This window comes from Euprymna scolopes, chromosome 25 (assembly GCF_053919585.1).
Source record: "Euprymna scolopes isolate OS-2025 chromosome 25, ASM5391958v1, whole genome shotgun sequence".
NCBI classification, from domain to species: domain Eukaryota; kingdom Metazoa; phylum Mollusca; class Cephalopoda; order Sepiida; family Sepiolidae; genus Euprymna; species Euprymna scolopes.
Window position 1 is genome coordinate 92,245,026 of NC_136506.1, and position 23,979 is coordinate 92,269,004.

The 23,979-nt window shown below is 31.8% G+C and overlaps 1 protein-coding gene across 1 annotated transcript in view; it reads left to right on the forward strand.

The window, feature by feature from the left end:
• The window catches only part of LOC145247509 (uncharacterized), a 56,075-nt gene that overhangs the window by 26,583 nt on the left and 5,513 nt on the right, over positions 1–23,979 (forward strand). The window contains exons 2-6 of the mRNA XM_080109323.1: positions 6,507–7,917; positions 14,998–15,098; positions 18,143–18,232; positions 21,404–21,518; positions 23,287–23,399. Coding sequence (XP_079965449.1) covers positions 6,549–7,917; positions 14,998–15,098; positions 18,143–18,232; positions 21,404–21,518; positions 23,287–23,399 — 1,788 coding nt within the window. The 5' untranslated portion in view covers positions 6,507–6,548. The remainder of the gene's footprint in view (positions 1–6,506; positions 7,918–14,997; positions 15,099–18,142; positions 18,233–21,403; positions 21,519–23,286; positions 23,400–23,979) is intronic.

The following is a 23,979-nucleotide window of genomic DNA, read 5'->3' on the forward strand; positions in this document are numbered from 1 at the left end:
AATTAGCATTTACCCTAGGCTTCTTCCAAAGGAGAAAAGATTTCGGGGTGGCAGGGATATCAAATTCACAAGCGATCCCTTGTAGCATTCTCAAGGAAGATGACAATGTCATATTTTTGTAGTTCTTGCAGAGAGGTGCCAGCGTCCTCCTGCATATACAACACCCGGTATTGCTAAATGGTCACCCATTTGATACTGACCAGGTTCAATATTGCTTAACTTTGGTGATTGGTGAATCAATGGGCTTATGTCATGTACTATAGATAAAACCAAATTGAAGCAAATTAAAGATCCGAACAAGGATTCTTAATCTTTATTAAAAGCTTTTTTAATTGTACGTCCCTTAAGAATATTAGTTTTGAACCTTGCTTCATAGAGGCTTGCATATTGTCCTCTAGATATCTCTCTCTTGTTCCTGTCCATGGGATTTGGTTTCAAGACACATTTGTGCCATTCTTAAAATGTCATAACTATCTGGGAGTAATATCTTGCAATCTCATGTTTGACGATCACTTACATATTCAACAGGGTGAATACAGAGCTTTACATGTTACGTACCCTGAATTACCTAATTCCTCATGAATGGCATTTGTTGATTAGGCCTTCATTACAAGGTAATGATTCGTCCCCCACTTGGAATATGGATCACTAGTGTTCGGCCGAGTTAGCAAAAATGCTCTGATTCTCTTGAGTGCCTACAGCATTGGTCCATATGCTCTGTTGCGACCCTATTCCTTTTGGAATATATGATCTGCTTAGATTAGAGTTGCTATCTATTTGCCAAAGAGTAACAGTTGCTTTTGTTGCCTACAGACAGTGGTGGGATTCAAATTTTTTAAGAACAGGTTCTAAGAAAATACTATAATGTAGTTATGAATAGGGGTTTATGTAATTTTAATAACAGGTTCGCCAAACTCTTATTTTAAGCACTGGTTCGTGCGAACCGGCTGAATCCCATCACTGCCTACAGATTTTCATGATTCCTGCCCCACTGCAATGCTTAAATATTGCCCTGTGCTGTGGCTGAACACACTAAACCTGCAATGATGTACACTCATATTAGGAATGTACCGATTATCAATTAATCGTCCGATTAATCAGTTTTTTAATGCTGACTTATCGACAAATTTTGTCATAAATTATGCTAATATTAATTATATTGGAAAGGAAGATGGGTTAAATCCTTTTGCGTGCCAATGAAAATTTGAGACATGCATTGTCTACACCATCTTATCAAATAACAGGCATGATGTGAATGTAGACTTTTACAATTGCACTGAATTTAAGGCCAATAGATATAAACATATGGAAAATTTCCCTGTCTTTTTCTTATTGATTTAGCATTATTTTTCACTTTGAATCACTGGTAAAGAAAATTATTTCATCTTGCAGTTTTCTAGTTGAGGGTGAAGAAGCACAGTGTAAATTACAACATGACAACTCTGAAACCAATGGACAAAAAAAACAGTAAAAATGTCACAAAAGATGTTTTCATCACTCCTAATAAGAACGCAATAGGAAATAAATGTATAATTATTTCTAATTCAATTTCGGTCTTCAGTTTTGAGGTGTGGGAAGTGAGCATCACTTACAAGCAAAATTCCACTGATGGACAATTTTTAAAGTATATCATCAAATAAAACAGAATTAAATGATGGTAAAGATGAACATTCAATATAATTCATATAATTCTATACATAATGATTATCATACCTATTTTTATTTTTTTTTTATTTTTTTTATTTTTTATTTTATTTTTTTTTTTTTTAAACCATTCCAACTGCAACTTCATTAGAAGTCAATAAAAATGTTGTTCTCTTCAATTTTGGTGGCAGAAATAAAGTACCAAATATCATAAATTGTCTCCCTCTCTTCGAGTTAAGAACTGCGGTGGCCTGTAAGCGTCAGAATTAATCTCCCCTTTCTATTTCTGGCATGTCTTTGCTGTAATTTCAAAATCACGCATCACATAAACTTAAAATATACATATATATTGTGTGCCTAATCAATACATATTGAGGAATGCAAATATCCAAAAATCAGACCATGTACTTAAATAGTATCCTCAAGAAAATGTAATAATTTTATGTATTTTTCATTTTGTTTATGGCGATGTAATTAAGTAAACGTACGTGTTCAACATCAATTTGATTTTAATAAAAAGAGAGCTGCATGTTATCAACGATAGTTCTTCATACAATTGGTGTTTTTCTTTTTTTTTCCGATTCTGTTCAATATTTTGCTTGGCACTGATCACATTCGTCCATTTGAGGTGGTTCCCTCAACTCCTTCCCCAGTTAGGCACATACAGAGAAAAAACTTCAGTTGTCTTTCAATATTTGTGGCACGAATCACTTGTTTTGTATTATTTAAATTGTTAGGTGAAAGTACAGACTAGTTAGAAAAACACCCTCTCCTCCACATGTTAAGAAATGGGTTTCCGAAAAATTCTCTGCATAAGTAATATTATTTTTATTTTTTAACATCTTTATTTTATTTTTGTAGTGGCTTTGTTCGAGTTAATGATGTGATTGTTTACAAATGATTTATTTCTGGTTTGTACGGAGTGTTTTGCTTTGTTGAATGACCAGAAAAAGTCCCTTCTGATTAATGTTTATCAGTTTAAAAAATAAATTAAAAAAATTGGCTGTTTTTCAGAATTTATTTTAGTTTTATAACTTGTATAACTTCAGAAAGGACTTTCATGGCATATATTAGCATTAAGTTTTTTTTAGTTTCATGCAAGTTGATAAAATAATTATGTAAAAGATGCTTAAAACCGTTTGAATTATGCAAATACCATCAGTAGTTCAAGTTATGAGAATTTTAAGTGCCAAAATTTAGGCTTTTTCCATAGACATTGTTCTTTAGAAAAAGTGGGCTAAATTACGGACCTCAACATTTCAAGAAATTCGGTAATTTCGCTACCATTTATTTTTCAAGCTATTCTTATGAAACTTGGCACTCTTATCTAAAATTGTGTGCTCTTTCTGACTATGCAGTCAAATCTGATGTATCTCTTTACCATAAGCCATGAATTATAAATTCAGATGTACAAATTTCAATGTTTTTTAAACTGGTGCATAGTATCATACAGTAGGTGTCTATTTATGAGCAAAACTAAGTATTATAGTGGTATTTAAATATAGCTTTGAGAATAGGCATTTTCCTGTCTCCTCACCGAAGGAGAGCTTAATCTTGGGTGTAGCCATTGAATGCTTAAAGAGCATTCATGGCCGGTATTTACTACTCCCCTCAAAGAAAAAAAAAAAAAAAAAAAAAGAATTGAGTAGATATGAATTAATCTCAGAAATAAATTGAAAATTTTTCATATAGATTTTGGATTTCTGTAAAAGATGTAAATTCCCATAGTTGACCAGAACTTATGCATTTTGGGATCAGTCCAATTTTCAATTTTCTGGCCCAAGATATACCCCTATTTTCTGAGATGCAACCATAACTCATACTCTACATGAATCCTCGATGTAACTTTCACAGTACCAGGATACCAAGAATCCTGATAAGCAACAATTATATATTTACCAGTTGATGGTAATTTTTGTTATTTCTATTGTTTTTTTTTTTTTTTTTTTTTTTTAATCCAATTAACAAAGAAATAAAACGGTAATTTTTTTACCTTGTTTCCACCTAAACATTTAAAATGATTACTTTTAAAGGTTTTTGGGTATGCTGAAAACAAATATCGCATCTAAATTTTCTGCAAATAAGTAGTTTTCCGGATATTAAGCAATGTCATTTATGTTATCGCTGGTGGGCATCTTGGTGCGTACAAACGCAACCCCGAGAAACTATGCACAAACGCGCATACCAATATGGCCACCAGCAATAACATAAGAAATGACATTGCTTAATATCCGGAAAGCTACTTATTTGCAGAAAATTTAAATGCGATATTCGTTTTTAGCATACCCAAAAACTTTAAAAGGTAGTCATTTTAAAGAAAAATGTTAAGGTGGAAATAAGGTAAAAATTTACAAAATGCATTACAATGAAATTCTTTATCGAACCGCCTAATTATTATTTAGATATCTTCAGTTAAAAAAAAAAAACCTGGTTTGTTTTACAGATTCGAAAAAAGTGGTCTTGACACTGAGTTAAAAATAAATTCAAGTTTCACGATATCTTTATTTGTTAGGTGAAAGTACAGAATAGTTAACATGGGGAAGAAAGGGTGTTTTAAGAATGGGTTTCTAAATATTATTTTAGCATGGTAGCATAAGTGCACAAGTACCTTTTTTTTGTCACTAGCGAAGGGTACTCGGCGTTTCCCAGGTGTTTAGAGGGGTGTGGGGGATAAAATAAAAAAGAATAAGCGAAGTAATAACCATGTTATAATTTAATCGAAAAAAAAAATGTTAAAACTTAAAAAAAAAAAAAAAAAAAAATCAGGAAAAAAAATCTGAACGTGATGCAAACAAACAACGTTAAAATTTCTTAAAATCGGAAAAACAAAGACCGCGAACGTGATGCAAAAAGATGTTAAAACTTTATAAAACCTGAAAAATAAAAACAAAAAACCGGCGAACGCGAAAAATAGCATAAATAACCCTATTTCAATATAGTATTGTTTAGAAATCAAATTTGAAAAACTTAAATAAATTTTTTTAATTTACAAACTCCAGAATAGAAAATGACTAGTCTATAAGTCTGGAAAGAATAAGCATTCTGGTGATAATTTATTTTTCTTTGAGCATAAAAATATTGAATGCATAAAAGTTAAAAATGAAAAAAAAAACAAAACTGTAAAAACTAAGCACAAAAGCAGAAAATGTTTTCTATTTTTAAGAGAATACTTTAGTCAGCTGAGCGCATTATGTTAGCATTAGTGCTTAGCGAGCTGTTTTTCAGTTAATTTCTATAAAAGATAACATTTTAAAGAAATTTCCGCACAATAATTATGATATTTACATATTATACATGAAAATAATTCTGAAACTATTATCTATATGAAAATGGATGATATATGCTGATTTATCTTATCAATTTCGAAATATTCTTCGTCAGCTTGCTCGGTCAGAACTGTTTCCTGTGGTCGTGAAAATCAAACACCAGTAGAGATGGACTTCTTTGTTTCATATAGCCTGTAAAATTTCAGCAATATCCAATCAAATTTAACCCCGCGCATATGTATCCAAATGTAACGTATAAAATGTAAACATTGAAAAAACATTCCGTTTTGCTACTGTCATTTTATACCGTTTTTTTTTTTCTTCATTTTTAACTTGGAGCATAAAAATATTGAACGCATGAAAGAAAAATAAATTAACATCATTGGAATGCTTATTTTATTCTCTTTCCATCAATGTAATTCTTTTAAAAATTGACCCACAAATAAAAAAGGTATGACTTGTTGAAGCACATTAGGTATGTAATATTGCCAATGTCCACGAAAATACAGCATATGCTTGTAATGCTATTATCAGTTTTAAAATAAGCACATGAACTTGGCTGTTTTCAGAACAGAATTTTTTTTTTTTTTTTTATAACTGGTAAGCATTAATCAGAAAGGACTTTTTGATGGCATATATGTGAAGCAGAATGATTCGCATGAACCCAAATTTTTTAATAAAAGTTTCGTTTAGTTTTTTTCATACAAGAATTTAATGATTAAAGTTTAGTTGTATGATTTTTAAATTATCATTTTGATATGAAATTCAAGAAATTGGGAAAGATTGATGGACAGTTTGATGTTGCACCAAACTTACCGCTTATATATGCTTTAAATGATTTGTCTTCAATTTTTTTTTCCTTCAAACTAGTTTTCATCTTTAGTGTTATTTTTCATAAATAATTTTTTTTTTTTTTCTAATACTGTTGCTGCACTATTATTGCATAGTGGATAAAGTGCTTTGTAAAATTTATTAGTTTGGCTACACATTTAGATATCCAGGTAATTTCATCCATGAAGTTCTTGATCCAGCACCGTTGCTATGCTGGAAGAAACGTTGAGTGGCAAACTAAAATCCTGGCTCGGAACAGTGAAGCAGGATGCTGAACTGATTTTAATCCTTCACCATTTTAGGATCTGTCATTGGAATCGCAAATGACTTGCACTCATAATGGAAGCAGCCTTAAATCGCCTTGCTTGGCCAGCCAATGTTTGGGATATGAACTTTTTAGAAAGAATAGGCCTAACTGACCCATGGTGAATGTTGCGACCATGATTATGACCAAAATTCAGTTGTAAAGTTTAACTCCTTTGAAGGTTCAATCCTCTACCCAGTCATGGCTGATGAAACCAGACCATGCTACTCTCGTCGATTATATGAAGAGTTCTATTTGAATTCCATGAAGATTCCTGTATTTGACAGATTCCAGAGTTCAACAAGATGCACTTTAAGAAGATCGACAAAACGTTGTGAAGATGATACTTAAGAGAACAGTAGTCCAAACAATATAAATAATATAATCTGCATCTGAAAAATTCAGAAATGTTTGTTTTAAATTTCTAATTATAACTTTTATTTTTATTTTATTTTTTTCAGATAATCATTTTAAAGTTGATAAATGTGGAATGAAGAAAAAAAATGGCTAAAATCTCTTGCTTTCTGGATCATGCGATGAAACCTGACCCTGGAACTGATGCTGGTGTTCTCTCTAAAATTATGAGTTCAATGTCTTTGGATTCTTCAGATTCTAGCTATGGCTCGAGTGGCAGTGACATTCTCAACCGTGCACGTATGGACAGTCTCGACAGCATGGACGGGGAGTTGAGCATCAAAGAGGAACTGAATAGAGCTAGAATTCTGAGTCAGGATTTTACTCTCGACGGTATCGACCTTTCAACTGATGATGATGTCGGTGCGACTTGCATTAATGTTACAATAAAGTTAACTGATGGCAAGCCTGCTCGGAACACGGCGAATGTCGTCCGGACAAATAAATATGCGAAACTTTCCAAACCTGATAATGGCAACAAAGATTGCCGGCAGTTTGTGAATAAAAAGCAGATTCCTTACAGATATGGGATTAAAAAATCAACAGACTCATTAACCAAAGCTAAACCGTTATCGTCGCCAATTAAAAACAATTGTGTGTCGTATAATAGCCCAAATAACACTACCCGTGTCGGCCCCAAGAAAATGAACACCCGTAAAAAACGTACCTCGCGCAACTCCGTCTCTCCTCCTAAACGATGCCAAGTTGCGAACCTCACAAGGAACTTGAATAAAGTTTCATCATGCTCACCCGGTGTTAAATATCCCATAAAATCCTTAAATTTTAATTCTAGTTTGAAAGGATCAGCAAAATATTCAGAAGCTAACTCAAAGTCTTCTCCTGCTCTTTCATTATGTTCGGACATTCAAAAGCAATCCCCCTACAGTAAAGAGGATTCTATTTATTCTACTCCACTTCAAACACCATCCAAACTCCATAGACTGGTAGCTTCTCCCTTGATCAGTCCAAATGTAACAACCCGGTCATCACCTCGAGAGAAAATCCCGAACAGTGCGTTTGTAACTGTCAGATCAACATCTCCAAAAAGAATCCCTTCCTCGTGTTCTCCTTCCTGTCCTAATTCTTCTCTAAATTGCAGCTGGTATAGTGCCAACGATTCCTCAGAGTCTTTGCCCCAAGAACTCGATTCAAGCTATTGTCATTCCAGCCCTAGTGGCAAATTGTACTTTTCTCCACTATTTGACGATTCTGCGATCGTGGAAGCTTCTTGCTCCGGAAAGAAATACTTCAATTATCCGGAAGCTGTGAATTTGGAAAAAGTCTGGGCAGGACAAGAATTCCGGTCGGCAGCAACGGAAGAAAGAAACTCTAGTTTGAATAATGTTGGAAGTAACCATCCTGTTCGAAAGGGAAAGGAGGCTGGCAATTCTCAAATAGCATCTATCGTGGATAATTCTCTTCTTGGAGAAAGATTGGGAAAAGTTTTGAACGTATCTGGTAAGTTTCTAATAAAATCTATGTAAAATACTGTTTGTAGGTTGGTCTTGTCCGCTTGAAAATTGAGTGAAAAGTAGATTACATGTATTAGGTTGAGAAGAAAGTTTTTGTTGTTGCTTTTTTTTTTTTTCCCCTTCTGTGTTGTTGTTGTTGCTTTTTTTCCCCTTCTGTGTTGTTGTTGTTGCTTTTTTTTTTCCCCTCGTGTTGTTGCTTTTTTTTTCCCCCTTCTGTGTTGTTGCTTTTTTCCCCCTTCTGTGTTGTTGCTTTTTTCCCCCTTCTGTGTTGTTGCTTTTTTTTCCTCCCTTCTGTGTTGTTGCTTTTTTTTCCTCCCTTCTGTGTTGTTGCTTTTTTTTCCTCCCTTCTGTGTTGTTGCTTTTTTTTCCTCCCTTCTGTGTTGTTGCTTTTTTTTTCCTCCCTTCTGTGTTGTTGCTTTTTTTTCCTCCCTTCTGTGTTGTTGCTTTTTTTTCCTCCCTTCTGTGTTGTTGCTTTTTTTTTCCTCCCTTCTGTGTTGTTGCTTTTTTTCCCCTTCTGTGTTGTTGTTGTTGTTGCTTTTTCCCCCCTTCTGTGTTGTTGTTGCTTTTTCCCCCCCTTCTGTGTTGTTGTTGCTCCCCCCCCTTCTGTGTTGTTGTTGCTTTTTCCCCCCCCCTTCTGTGTTGTTGTTGCTTTCCCCCCCCCTTCTGTGTAATTGTTGCTTTTTCCCCCTTCTGTGTTGCTTTTTTCCCCCTTCTGTGTTGCTTTTTTCCCCCTTCTGTGTTGCTTTTTTCCCCCTTCTGTGTTGTTGCTTTTTTTCCCCCTTCTGTGTTGTTGCTTTTTTCCCCCTTCTGTGTTGTTGCTTTTTTCCCCCTTCTGTGTTGTTGCTTTTTTCCCCCTTCTGTGTTGTTGCTTTTTTCCCCCTTCTGTGTTGTTGCTTTTTTCCCCCTTCTGTGTTGTTGCTTTTTTCCCCCTTCTGTGTTGTTGCTTTTTTTCCCCTTCTGTGTTGCTTTTTTCCCCCTTCTGTGTTGTTGCTTTTTTCCCCCTTCTGTGTTGTTGCTTTTTTTTCCCCCTTCTGTGTTGTTGCTTTTTTTTTTCCCCCTTCTGTGTTGTTGCTTTTTTTTTCCCCCTTCTGTGTTGTTGCTTTTTTTTCCCCCTTCTGTGTTGTTGCTTTTTTTTCCCCCTTCTGTGTTGTTGCTTTTTTTTCCCCCTTCTGTGTTGTTGCTTTTTTTTCCCCCTTCTGTGTTGTTGCTTTTTTTCCCCTTCTGTGTTGCTTTTTTCCCCCTTCTGTGTTGTTGCTTTTTTTCCCCCTTCTGTGTTGTTGCTTTTTTTTCCCCCTTCTGTGTTGTTGCTTTTTTTTTCCCCCTTCTGTGTTGTTGCTTTTTTTTTCCCCCTTCTGTGTTGTTGCTTTTTTTCCCCCTTCTGTGTTGTTGCTTTTTTTTCCCCCTTCTGTGTTGTTGCTTTTTTTTTCCCCCTTCTGTGTTGTTGCTTTTTTTTTCCCCCTTCTGTGTTGTTGCTTTTTTTTCCCCCTTCTGTGTTGTTGCTTTTTTTTTCCCCCTTCTGTGTTGTTGCTTTTTTTTCCCCCCTTCTGTGTTGTTGTTGCTTTTTTTTCCCCCCTTCTGTGTTGTTGTTGCTTTTTTTTCCCCCCTTCTGTGTTGTTGTTTTTTTCCCCCCCCTTCTGTGTTGTTGTTTTCCCCGCCCTTCTCTGTGCCCCCCCCCCCGTCTTTTTAGGCTTGTTAAAGTTGGGTTATTTTCTGACGGTTCATTTATTTTATGTTAGTGGTTTTCAACCTAATGCGCATGACATTGTTTATGCATTTTTTTTTTTTTTTTTTTTTTTTTTCCGGTTCTTGTCCAGAACTTCCAGAAATATATTCCAAAAATCACGTAGATTGCTCAATTAGTATTATTTATAAACTAGCAGATGTACCTGATGTTGCTCAGTATTAAACGTAATGTTAAATTCTTTTTAGAAATAAAAAAAATAAATACTTGAACAAAGATCAAAACCAAACACTAAAACCAGTGAGTCGTCGAGTATGATAATCATTAGGCCAGCTTACTACGTTCTTTAAGTGTTTTCAAATCTACTTAACATAAGGAAGTGGTCGTGTGAGTGATTTGTTCGTGTGCAGTCATGAAATACTTAGCAAACAAATAAAAATACAATGGTCCCCCCCCCCTTACCAATTTTTCAATTTTTACCCTTTAGCAGCCCGTTTTTCCAAATGAAAACCGATTAAAGTTTTCCACATGTCTGAATACCCTATATACCAAATTTCAAGTCTGTAGATCAAAACTTTAAATATATAGGTTGAGTGTTGTTCTCACACACACACTTTTATAGATTTCTGGATAAGTCAAATTTTATGAGGATTGGAAAAGTGCCGGTCTCATCTGCCATTTTGATAATAAAAATTCTCCAAACTAGGGAGATAACTCAACAAAAGTTTAAATTTGAGACTGTAGTTGTAATAATGCCTACAAGTTCATATTAATTGCTTAAAAATGATTTATTCAGAAATAAAAACTACTTGATCAATTTGTGATGTTTGGAGTATATTTTCTTTTCGTCACAGGTACAGACATCATAGATATTTCTTTATTTTTGTTTTTAATGTAAGGGAATTCTGGACAAGGAAGAAAGGAGGGAGAGGACACTCAATATGATGGGAGCTGGGTTTTAAAGTTGTCCTTTGTAAAGAAAAAAAATTGATAGATTTTGAATTAACTTTTTACTGTTATCAATTTTTTTTAAATTTTTTTTTATATGGTTCAGATCTTCACTTGTATTTACTATTAAAAGAAATGTCCTATGAATTGTTAAAATTCAATTTTATACCAACCATGAGTCACCTTGACATCATTTTGGCAACTTAGGAGGAATTAACTTCTACCTGTTGTATTATGTGGCCTGTATTAGTAAAGGTTTAGTAAAAGTTTTTTTTTTTTTTTTTTTTTTTTTTTTTTGTATTTTTTTATATTTATTTATTTTATTTTTTTATTTATTTATTTATTTATTTTTTTTTTTTGACGTTTGTGAATGTTAAGGTTCGTAATTATTTTCTGACACCATGTTGTATTATGTGGCCTGTATTAGTAAAGGGTTACCAATAACATGGAGAGAAGAGACACATGTGAACATAATAGAAGCTTTATTAACACTAAGAAAGAGTAGTAGTTTTTGCTACTACGATATACCACGTGATTGTGTGGTGGCTGGTTGCAGGTGATGGTGGGAGTAATCCCAGTCAAGGGGAGATAACTCGTGTTACTTGATGTATATAACACCAACTTTTATGAATAATAAAAGCTGCATCTACCCCCCTTCTAATTTTTTTAAAGTTATCTGATTCTTAATGTTTACACTAGCTTGATCTCATAATTATTGCTTCCATTATAATTTTCATTTATCACAAGATGATTTTGTATTTTTAAGGAGTTTTTTTTTTTTTAAACCTTTATTTTTAGTTATAGACTTTGAGAAATTGTTCCTGAGCATATAGCATGTATGCAATAGTACATTATCCAAAAACTTTTGAATTGCCATAATTCTGTTGCTAATTGTGCTACCAAAATTTTGGTATTTTGCAAAGATCGATGTACCCACAATAAGTTTAGGTGAAAGTTCAAATAAAAAAAATCTTTTGATTCTTGTAAAAGAATTGTAATTAATCAAAATTCATTTCAATCTTGTGTATATATATAAAAAAAAAAAAAATCTCTTTAATATGAAAATCTTCTTGTTTGAGATTCTTAGTATTAAATTAATATTAAAATTTTTTAATGGAAATATATGAAAATCTTGTATGAAAAAAAATCTCACTTGTTACACTCGCAGTGTAAAATAACTGCTGTTGCTGTCTTTAATAGGTATGCGGAAAATTAATGGCCGATCCCCAAAATGGCCTTCACTTAAAGATTTTCCAAAATTCAGGAAATCAACCAATTTTAATGACTTTTTCAGTATTTATCAGCAATCACAGAATATAATGAACCCATTATTTTGTATTTTTTTTTTTCTTTTTATAATCTTGGTGAAAATGTATTTTATGCAAACAAATTTACTTTTTTGCTTAAGTTAAAATTTTAAATACTAAAAACATGCATTAATTTATTTTTATGAAAATGTCATCAGAGATATTAACAAGTAAACAAATTAAAAACAATATTTAAGCAATATTTTTCCAACTAAAGATATTAAATTAAATAATTTAATTCAGTATGATACACACAAAAAATATAATTGCAAATAATATTTCACTTGGTTTTAATAATTTCTAAGGAAATTTAAAATGTAATTTTATAATATTTACCTTGTACGGATGAACGTGTAAACTTCCGTGTAAGAATTTGCTTTGTTATCTTGATAAATTGAGATCCTGGTTTTATTTCTACTGACCAAAAGTATGGGTGGACAGAACGGTGAATGGGTTGGGTGGGGGTTCATTAGTAAACCATTTTCTTTCAAATTTGAATTCTATTTGACCATTAATAAAGAATTCTTTTAGCTTATTTTTGAGTGTATAATAAAATTTATAAATTGAGTAATGTAATTGCTAAAATTGACATTTTGTACAACATTTTATTTCGAAATCTGAGGAAAAACATTGGTAAACAAATGTCATGGAGAATTTTATATTGAATAAAAAAAAAAAAAATTATACAAAGTTTAATATGGAACTTTTTCAGAGAGGAAAATAAAAATAAAATGAATTCTTGTGTAAATTCATAAATGTTCTAATTGAACAAGCTTTTCCTATTTTATTACAAAATTAAATTAATTGAACGAAATTATGCTTATCGTGATCTGTAATTTTGTGAAAATCAGCATTTGTGTTTACATTTTCAGCATGTTTTTAATATACTGTAAAATGCTTTAAAAAAAATTTTTTTTTGGGGGGGGGGGGGTATTTTATGAGTTTAATTTATTAATTATCGTTGAAATAATCTCGGAAAACTAATTATTTTTCCAGAAATTTTTAAAGTTGATTTATTTGAACTTGAAATTCGAATAAAATGTTTCAACATTTTATTAGAATTTTTTTTTTTTTAACATGTAAATTATACATTTTTTTTTTCCTTATTAGAGACTAGCCTGGGTGCCCGGGTGTTTGCAGGTGTGTTGAGAAAAAAAAAAGTGGTTGTAGGCAGGCATGCTCGAACCCATGACGCGAAGGCGGAAAAGAAAGTGAAAGAAAACGTGGAGTCTTACCCCTACTCCATGACACGTTCGGAATGTTGAAATTAGTAAAGTCAATCTCACTGATACAATCCCTTGCAAAAATGGAGACGTAAAAAAAGTGACCCCCCCCTTCCTGTAGATAAATACCCAGTTGAGGGTGAAGGAATTAATGCTTTTAATTAATTGTTTGATATTTGTCGTCCGAATGGTCAAGCTTCAAAACCATACCAATCTCGTGAAAATCCGTTGCCTCTATCGAAAGTTTTAGGCAGGCAGACATACATACATACATACATACATACATACAGGCAAGATTTATATTATAGCTTAACATTGGTCTGTTATCTTTCAATCACAATCAAAATGTTGGATGTAAACTATAAAAAAAAAATTTATAAACCCCACAAGGCAAAGTGGTCCATTTTCTTCAGCCATTTTTTTGCCCATACCTACTGTTTAACCAATTGCCAAATGTTTTTAGAACTGCAAAGTTATTAGTCCATATTAAAAAAAATAATGAAGAAAAAAAAAGCTTGTTTTTTTAACAACTGCAAGGTGTGGCAGGTCAGTGGGAAGGGAGTACTCTGATTGGGTACAAAATGGCCAAAAATGAATTTGTCTACATTCTCTAGTAGAGAATCCCCAAGAGATTGGGAATATAACCCCCTCTTCTGTAAAGGAGTAGTTAATGTCTAGGAAGAATTATCTCCTAGGTCACAACTGAATCCTACCTCTTGTCAACAAAGAAGTATCTGTTGCTTTGAAGTCAGCCCCTAGGTTGATAAAACGATGTTGATACAAACCATGGCTGGCATGAAAACATCTGCAGAAGAGCTGACTGGCCCTTTCTATAATCCTGATAGACAAAAATCTTTCTAATAATTTTACAGCTTCTTTCTAGCACCCTCAACTTGCATTTTTTATTTAAAAAATATTTTAATTTAATTAAATTTTTTTTCGTTTTTTTTTTTTTTTTTTTTTTTTTTTTTTTTTTTTTTTTTTTTTATATATTGCACACACTTCATGAATAGCTCCCTCCTGTAGAATAGCCGTATATGTTGATTCAGTATTTTCTAGACTTGAATTATAAAGAACTATTTTTTAAGCTTTTCTATTTGATTTTCCTTTTCTATAAATTGTCTAAACTATGGGAGATAACTCGCAAATTTACATGTTTCTGAGAGTAAGTTGCTTCCCTTTAGGGATAAAAATACTTCGGATTATTTATTATGCAAAAAGAAAACTTAAAACTGCTTTTTTTTTTTCCTTGTAAAAATACTGACTGAAATAACATAGTTCATTTAATTTTTTTATCCTTAATATTTGGAGTAATTTCTTGGTGCTTTTGAATAAAGTCTGGATTTGTTGATGTTAAACTATCAATACTAAATTTGAGTTAACCATTACTTCCTTAAAAGTATCATATATATATGATATCTTAATACATGCTAAAATATTTAGTTCTGGGATTGAGTTATGTTTGAAAAATTTTAATTGTTCTTAACCAAAATTAAAACCACCAATTTCTGTTAGCTCTATGTAGGTCTCCCACCCTCTCGTGTTGATTCAACAACTTGTATTTAACTGATGATACCAATTTGTTTTGGTATTAGCAACCAAATCATACCTTACGTTTAAATTCAGGGTAGTGTTTTCAGTGTTCGAAGCGTTGATTAAATTCAAATCACGTTGCCAAACATTTTCTTCTGGCATTTCAAAAACATTGCAGATAACAGCATGTGGACTCAATTTTTTTTTTCCTTCAACTGAACATCATGGCGAGGGGATAAAATTATGATGAAGGAATATAACTCTGAAATACATAAATTTTAAACAAGTAAATACTTGTTGATTTTCATAATATTGTGTTGTAATTCGGCTTTCATATGTATTTCAATTTAAAACATTTTAATTTTTATTTTTAGTGTCAACATCTTGTGATCAAAGTTTGAACGAACAATCCTACATTAACTTCCAAAAGTTTCTTGACAGAATTGAAGGCATCACAAAAGTCCGCGAGAAAAAAGTAAGTTCCATTTTTTTTTTTTTTTTTTTTTTTTTTTTTTTTTTTTTTTTCATATCAATATATCTGAATGTCAAAACTAAAACGTTTTTTCTAATGAATTCTAGTTTGGATTGCATGAGAATTTTATTTTAGAAATTTGCATTTCAGCTGTTTTGAAAATTGAACTTTAATTTTCTCACTATATGAACAAGACTCGGTGTTGCCTGGAATTGAATGAGGAATCTTGTCTTTTTTGCCTTCAGCCTATAACATATTACCTGTATTAACATTTTATAATTATTATTTGAATCAAAACCAAAAGATGTTCTCTGTATTCATTGGATGACGGGGGGTGGGGGTAAAATCTGATTGGGGTCCATTAGAATTAAGGCACCCAAGAATCGGAAAATGCCAAAAGGATGCATGTTGTGTTGACCATTTTGTCCTAAAATAAGGTCTCTGGTATGACCTGTGGTGAGGCCCTATTTGGGAGTTGTAGGGAATGTGGAGTTACAACTTGGTCACCACTTCTCCCACAGGGCTCTACGGACAAATTTATCATTAGTTGACCTTTTCACAACTTGATATTTTTATTTACTATCAAATAGAACAGTTACTAGCCAAATCCATGTGATTTTTGGAATATGTCTTGGTTTCATGACGGATATGTACATCATAAAGATGTTTTAATAGTTTATTTTTAATAAGTAATTCTAAATATACAGCAAATTTTATGTTGAGACTTAATTGTATAAACATTCAAATTTCTTCAGATGTTTTTTAAACAGCCTTTGTTAAAACAAACAATATTGTTTAAATAATTTGACTTTGCTTGTTTTATTAAAAAAAAAAAAAAAAAAAAATTGAAAAGACATTTTCACCCAGTCATGAGCTTTGGAAGATTGTTGGTTTAAAAAAAAACAAAAAAAAAAAACACAATCGCCAAAAGATAAGCATTTTATTATTTCTAGTCGTCACTTGGAAAAATCATTTGTAAATGCAACTGTTTCACTCGCAGTGTAAATCCCTGTTCCAGGTCCAATTTGGCCCAGAGTGCTAATACCTGCTAGGAATTTGATGCTACCAGTTAGGCTAGTCTTAAGATACTGGATTTCTGGCAAAAAATGTATTAAACATTTTTTGCCTTTCTTTTTTACTTTTCCATTTCCCATCTGATAAACTTAACATTTTGCAAAACCAAGAACTAAGGCAGGTCTTTTGCTACAAAACAATCAAACCAAACTCCATGAATAAATATCTGAAGATATAAACAAATTGAAGCATAGTAACTTTTTCTAAAATTACTGGAGTCTGCATTTAAATAACCTGAAAAGGATTGATATAACTTTAAACTAACCAGAATCAGCAAATGCTAAAAGGACATGTGTTGGGTTGACACCATTTTTTTTATTTTATTATTTTTATTTTCATTTTTTTTTTTTTTTTAATCGAATTATAAACAAACAATACATGCACATGTCACAGAATTTGTTAGCACGTGTTAGAAGCAAGTCACATGATGCTTATAACCAAGCCGGTGAGTGATGTGATGTCGAAGCAGAGAAAGGAAAAAAAAAAAAAATGTATCTTTTTTAAATTTTTATTTTATATGTAACTGCTGATTCTGGGGTCTTACAGATCTAATTGATCTATTGATATAGGCAAATTTTGGCATATTTTATTGGTTTGAAAATATAGGTTCTTTTTTACCAATTGTTATAAAATTTTAATCGTAGAATAGTATTATAATTTTCAAAAAGCCTGCAAACTTTCATGTAGTTTCATACTATAGAACCAAAGCTAGGCATTTCAATATTCAGTTTGGCTACTAGTATAGATATACCACCTTTTTTTTTTTTTTTTTTTTTTTTTTTTTTTTTTTTTAAATTTCTATAAGTTCCAAATCTCTGCAACTATTCATCAGAATTTAACAAATGAAGGTAATTACCTGACTTGTGTAGTGTGCTGACGTTTCCCCTTAAGGTCGCGCATTAAGGGATCATCCAAAGCCTATTTTTTTTTTTTTTTTTTTTTTTTTTGGCACTTTTTTTTTTTTTTTACAGGTATAAAATGTTTCAGTAAAGGTGCAGTATCTTTCCATCCTTAAAAAAAAAATCCTTTAAAATTACCACTATTATAGGTTTTTGAGGGTGCCAAAAACAAAAGTAATGTTTAAAATTCCAGGAAATGAGTAGTTTTCAAGATATGAAGAAATTTTTTTTTGAGTGGTGTTTATCTGGTAATTGTGACTGCTTGGCATATTTAAGGTTTTAAGGGAGTTCAGGAAGATATTCCCTTGGAAGAGGCCAGCATTCTTCAAATCTGGTCAGTGGTATTTCTATCAGGACAATGCACCAGTTCACAACTCCATCCTTGTCACGGACTATTTGACCCAGATGGGCATAAAGACAGTTCCTCACCCTCCCTATAGTCCAGACCTTGCTCCCTGTGACTTCTGGTTATTTCTTAAGTTTAAGGAAAACCTTAGAGCCTGCTGTTATAAGACAATTGAGAAGATGAAAGCATCTGTGACAAGGGTCGTTAATGTGGCAATCGCACTTCCAGAAGTTGTTGAATGGTACGTATTGCAGCTGGAATAGAATACTTTGAAGATGACTAGAGTTTCATGTCTGTACTTTTCAATAAAAGTGCCCCCCCCCAAAGTCTGGAAACTTATTGAAGGCACCTCCATACAGTTAGTAAAAGTAAATGGCCCCTGCCACATTTTTATCTTGTGTTAGAATTGTTTGGATCGATTATAAATTTGTAAAACTTTGCTCATTTTCATTCATACTTATATTTAGGGTTATGACAACAGCATATTCTTTTCATTGTCATGACTCTCGAATATATATCCGACTGTTAGACGCGGTTAATCAACTGAAAACCACATCACTCTATATAAAAGCGTATAAGATATCAAAGGATACACACTGGAGTCAAAACAATGAAAAGAATATGCTGTTGTCCTAGCCCTAGTTATATTGATAAAATAGTTTCAAATTCAACTTGCAATTAGTTTAAACAAACTTTAATTTTTGTTACAAATTTTTTTCTCATTTCAGATGTCGCCATTGCCTTTTGATGATTCTGACTCTCCCAGAAATAGGTCAGCATCGCTTTTGTGCTGTGATTCCAGATTACCTGATGAAATGGTTAGTGGAATGGATGGTCCAGTTTTATTGGTCGTCATGGCTAAAATTTTTCTTTTGGTTTGTTTTTATTGCATGTTAGTAGGACCTGTTGGCTCGGGTAATATTGGAGAGAGAGAAAAAAAAAATGAAGTATTCTTCATGAATGTATTCATTTTTATGGAGCGTTCAGTAGGGATTTTCATTGCTCACCATAAAATCAGTGGTGCCATAAATTTGTATTTTACGAAGCTGTTTTTTGGTGTTTATTTACGGATAAATCAAAAACGTAAATGATAGATAATGAGTGTAACATCAAATAATTAGAAAAAACTATGAAACGTTTTCTCCAAATTCTATGGTTAAAACTGAACATTTCAGGAGAATGAAATTTAAGTCGTTTTAATCTTTTAAAAATTTTCTAGAATTTTTTTTTTACAAGTCAACAGATTAGAGCATATATACCAATGAAATATTTTTGGTATCAAAATATAAAAACATTGCATTTACTAGCAGGCCGCCCGGCATTGCTTGATCGTAAAATATGCATAAACATAATTTAATTAATGCAAATTTCTTATTTTAAACAGAAATATGGTAGGTATTAGACATAATATTAAATTCTAAAAAAAAAAAAAAAGTAAACTGAGACATGTGTATGCAAGTATTTTTTTTTTTAAATGGTTCACTTTTCGTAAAATACTTGCGCTGAGATCGAAACGAGTCAAGTAAAATATCCATAGGCCAGCTTGACATGATCTTTAAAAAGTGTTTTCAAACCTACTTATTAAGTAATCTGTCGTGAATGATTCACACATGCGCATTTGTAAAACACTTGACAAACAGATAAAAATCTAATGACTCTCATGTACTAATTTTTCAATTTTGACCCCTTACGTGCCCTGTTTCTGGATGAACTGATTAGTTTTCCACAAATCTGAATACCCTATATGCCAAATTTCAAGTCTGTAAATCAAAAATTTGTTGAGTATACACTTTTATATTTAGTTATTTAGTTTTTATTTGTTTTACTTCAATTCAACACACAAGATACACTGCCATTGATTTGTAGGGGGGGGGGTCAATTTTATAGGAGTGTCCTAATGCAACAAAATGTTTCACAGTGCATTTAAATTTATGAATGTTGGTTAGTCCGGAGCCAAGAGTGAAACTTGAGATAAAAAAGTTGTTCGAGTACAAAAAGAAATATCCAACATGTAGGCACCTATCAAGCTTTTTATGCTTTTATATTTTGCCTGGAGTATCTATCTTGGAAGGGGCAGGGGGTATCGTATTCCATTGAAATAACTGTGAAACAAGCACAGAAATGCAACATTTCAGCGACAGGAAAATGGTGAAACTTGATAGACAATTTGTTTTAGTTTTTTTTTTTTTTTTTGTCCTTACAAAGGAGGGATTGGACTTAGTAGTAATTCCTGTTCATTTGTTTGGACTTTTCTGAAATTTTGCACAAACATTAGTCATGGTGAAAGTAAATTTTTCATTCATGGAGGGGAACACCAGCCCCCTGAACTCTGTCCAAGAGGGAAAGCGGAATGGTTGGTACATTGTCGAATGGTGGCTTCATAAAAAATATAGAATACTGGCAGGTGTAATGCAGTTTTCTAGCCTGCTAGAGAGCCCATCATTTTTGCAACTCAAGATTTAAATGTGAAAGAATGTTGTTCACCAGGTAATGGCTGTTCCTAGTCTAGGGGTATCGGAACGCTGCAAACATATCAATAAAAAAAGAGTAAAAAAAAATATAATTTGAAAAGAAAAACAAATTTTTCTTAAAGAAAAAAAAAAAAAAAATCAAAAATAGTAAAGATAAACAAATGTCTCATAAGCTGTTTATAATCGATAGTGTAAGGGAAATAATTCTGTTTTCTAGTTATTTCCCTTTTAATAGAAGTCAATGTTTTTTATAGTAATGTTTGTTTTTATCTTTAGACATAAATGCTTTTTGGTCAAATATAATTAAGAAAAATCTATATTTACCAGTTATTGATGAAAGATCTTTCTCTGTATTTTGTTTGGTTCATCTGTTATTTTAACGACTCTAGTTTTCTTGTGTTTTTCTTCAGTCGGAGTTATAATTGGTAGTCGTGTTATAACTAATTATAATTTGCTGTCGTCCGCTATTTGTAGTTAGCGCTAGAGACTGTTCCAGAAAGAACAAAAAAAAAAAAATTTTTTTTTAAATTTTTTTTTTTGTTCCATCTTTTGAATGTCTCCAGAGACACTAAAAAAAAAGTTTTTCATTCAAATTCTTAAGTAATACTTTTTATATTATTTTATATAATCTTTTATTGTTATTTCCTTTTAATTAATTTAATATTATTATATAATATTTTGAGTATTATTTTGTTATAATTTATAATATTAATAATTATTTATGTATTTATCTCTCCGTATGTATCTCACACTCTTGCTATATGTATCTCTCTCTCTCTCTCTCTCTCTCTCTCTAGATTAATTCTCTATATCTATTTTTATTTTATGTTATGTTTTTATTATGTTATTTGGATAATTAATATTATCTTTTGTGTAATAAATCATTTCTTCATATCGTAAGAGGAAAATATATCATCCCATAACAATGGCTTTCATTGAAATCAATATATTTCACTAATATTTCCACTGCAAATAAAGCATAACAACTAATACAGAACTGAAGAGTTGAAAGGGATGTCGTCAAAATTTAGTTTTATACCCGACACACTTTTTATTGAATTGTCTAAAAACGATAATCAAATGTTCATTGGCCCTGTCGGTGGGGCATTAGAATACACCGACTGCCCCCCTGCATAGGATAAAAATCTCTCAATGGGGGTCCTGGATATGACCTTAAACTATATCCAGTGGTGGGGTTTGGGGAGTGTGGAGCCACCCTTTAATTACCATTGCTCCCAGGTCCACTCTGACCCAGAGTGGTAGTACCTGTTAGGGTTCCAACTATGGGTTGAATAGAAACCGACTTGAAAAAAACAAATATATTCTATTAAACAAATTTTTCTTCAAAATCTTTGGATTCAGCATTAAATAACCCGAAAAGGGTTGATATGCCGTAAAACAACCAACCAACCAAATGTTCAAATTATGAATATAAGCAAACTTCAATTGTAAATAGCCAAATCTCTATTCAATTTTACGTTGACTTCTTTTTCTTTTTTTTTTTTTTTGTTTCTTTAGTCGGAAGCAGAACTTGATGAAATTACAAGGATGCATACAACATGTAATGGACAGCAAATCGCTCCCCGATATTTCTTTGGAGACCAATCAAATGACAGTTTCACTTTCTTTCCACGTAAGTCGATTTTAATTTAAAAAGATTTTTGATTGGATTCGATTTGAAATATAGAACTAGCTATACCGGGCAGGAGTCTCTTTATTTTTTGTGTAACATTAATTTGCATATGAGGATAGTTGCTTTAAGAGGGACAAATTCGAGAGCGACAGGGAGTTGTGTTTGACAACTAAGAGAAAACATAGCTGATTTTTCTTTTTCTTTCTCTGTGAATTGTACAAGAACCAAAATTTTGGTTCTGTGACTAACAAAGAACAAAAGATCTCATTGACTAATGAACAGAGATTATTCCATTGAAAATACTGTATATCTTGAATTTTTTTTTTTTTTTTTTTTTACGGAGGGAGTAATTGTACTAGATATGTAAACAGTGAAAGCACTTTTTTTTTTTTTTTTTGTAAATAGTGATAATTTGCATATAAGTGAAATAACTGCTTTCAGACAAATTGAGAATAGACAGTTGAGTATTTGCGAGATTAGAGAAACCATTGAAGTTGGGAGTTGTGAATTATGCTTTAAGTGAAGACAAGTTCTATCGGTTCTCCTTTCAGGATTACAAAAATTGTTGGTGTGAATTGTGGCGTTAGTGAAGAGTTCTATCAGTTTTTTTTTTTTTTTTTTTTAAAAGAGTATAAGATACAGGTTTTATGTTTTTAGTCAATTATTTCTTATTCAACATTTCAAAATGTATAATCATTCAGTTTCACTTTGTACTTTTAAAAAAATATTTTCATTTAAATATTTGCTACTAAAATAATTTTATTTACTATATCTTGGGTTTGCGACAATTGAAGACAGGTGATATTTGCAACGCATGATCCGCTAATCAGAATCCAACATAGATCTAACCGATACATTCTTATATCGGTTTGAGTTTTTGAATATCTAACTTTGTTAGATAAGTGTAACAGAAGAAACTATTCACACAAATGTCAGCACATCTGCTTGTTTCTGTCAGGTGAGGGGATTGAAAATGTAAAAAAGGTCAAACTTTTTTGGATTTTTAATTTTTTTATTTAGCATTAATTTGTATATGAGCGGAATAGCTGCTGCTGCTATAAAACAAATTAGGAAGGACAGACAGTTGGATTTGATAGCTTAGAAAAAACTTCAAAGATGGGAGTTGTGAATTATGCTTTAAGAGTTCCATCACTTTTCTCAGGATTACCGATTTATTTGTGTGAAATGCGATGATAGGGAAGAAGAGTTATGTTAGTTTTTTTGTTGATTACAGAAATGATGCAATTAAAAATTTTGGCACTTGTACAGTTTAGTCAAGACATTAAAAGATGAAAATATCGAAGGAAAGGTTATATTGTGCGTATCTATTTTGGACTGAAGATCTCCAAAAAAATTTCATTTAATTTGATCGAGTAGCTTTTTATTTTACAACAGAAAAACGTTTTAATGAGAGCGCGTTGAAGGCAGGCTTTTTTTTTTTTTAAAATTTTGTTTGAATTTTATAAACAAAATGGGGAGATAACTCCATGTAAAGCGCTGATACTCCCTCCCCATCTTTAATTCTAGCTTTTTTTCCTAAAAATCAAACCTTTTGCTTGTTATAACAAATTTTTTCGCTGTTAAAAAAAAAACTACTTGATGAAATTAAGTGAAATCTTTTTTTCGGATACGTGCGATATAACCCCCCCCCCCCTGATATTTTCATTTTTTTTTTAATGTCTTGACTAAACTGTACAAGTACCAAAATTAAAATTTTTTTTTTATTATTAATAAAGAATTACAATTGTCTTTTTTTTTATTGTTACAGCTCCCAAAAGTCCTCGTCATCTAAAATGGTCGGATAACTTAGTGCAAATGGAGTTTGATAACACTGATACCAAAAAACCTCCAAGAACTCCTTTGAAATCGATATTGAAAAAGGTACATCTTTTTTCCAATAAAAGTTGTTTTATTGCTCGGCATAATTTTTCCTTTCTGCAGTAAATAAGAATGAATTGCAATTATTTTGATCTCTAATGTTATCTTTTATGATAATAGGATGGCAACTTTTTTTTTTTATTTTTATTTTTTAACGAAATGCTAACAGAAACAAACATGCCTAGGGTTTGCACAGGCTTGAAAAGTCCTTGAATTTTGACTTTTGCCTTGAAAAATCTTTTTGAAAAAATGGAAGATGTCTTTTCAAGACTTAGTAAATCCTATTATTTATATCCAGTAAAAGTTTGTCGAAGTATTAAAAATAATATTGAAATAAATACTATTAAATTATTTTTTTAATATTAATAAAGATACCATTTCAAAATATTTTTGGAATATTGAAAATATAATCAAAATACATTGTTCCGAAGTTATATTGTATTATTGTGGATACAAGAGTTACATTTCTTTATCATAAAACAGGTTGGTGCAGAAATATTGTTTTTGACGTTAAACTTCAAAAGAAAACTCCTTTCTTAATAAACTTTATTAATCAAAATAAAAACCATTAGAATTGACACAA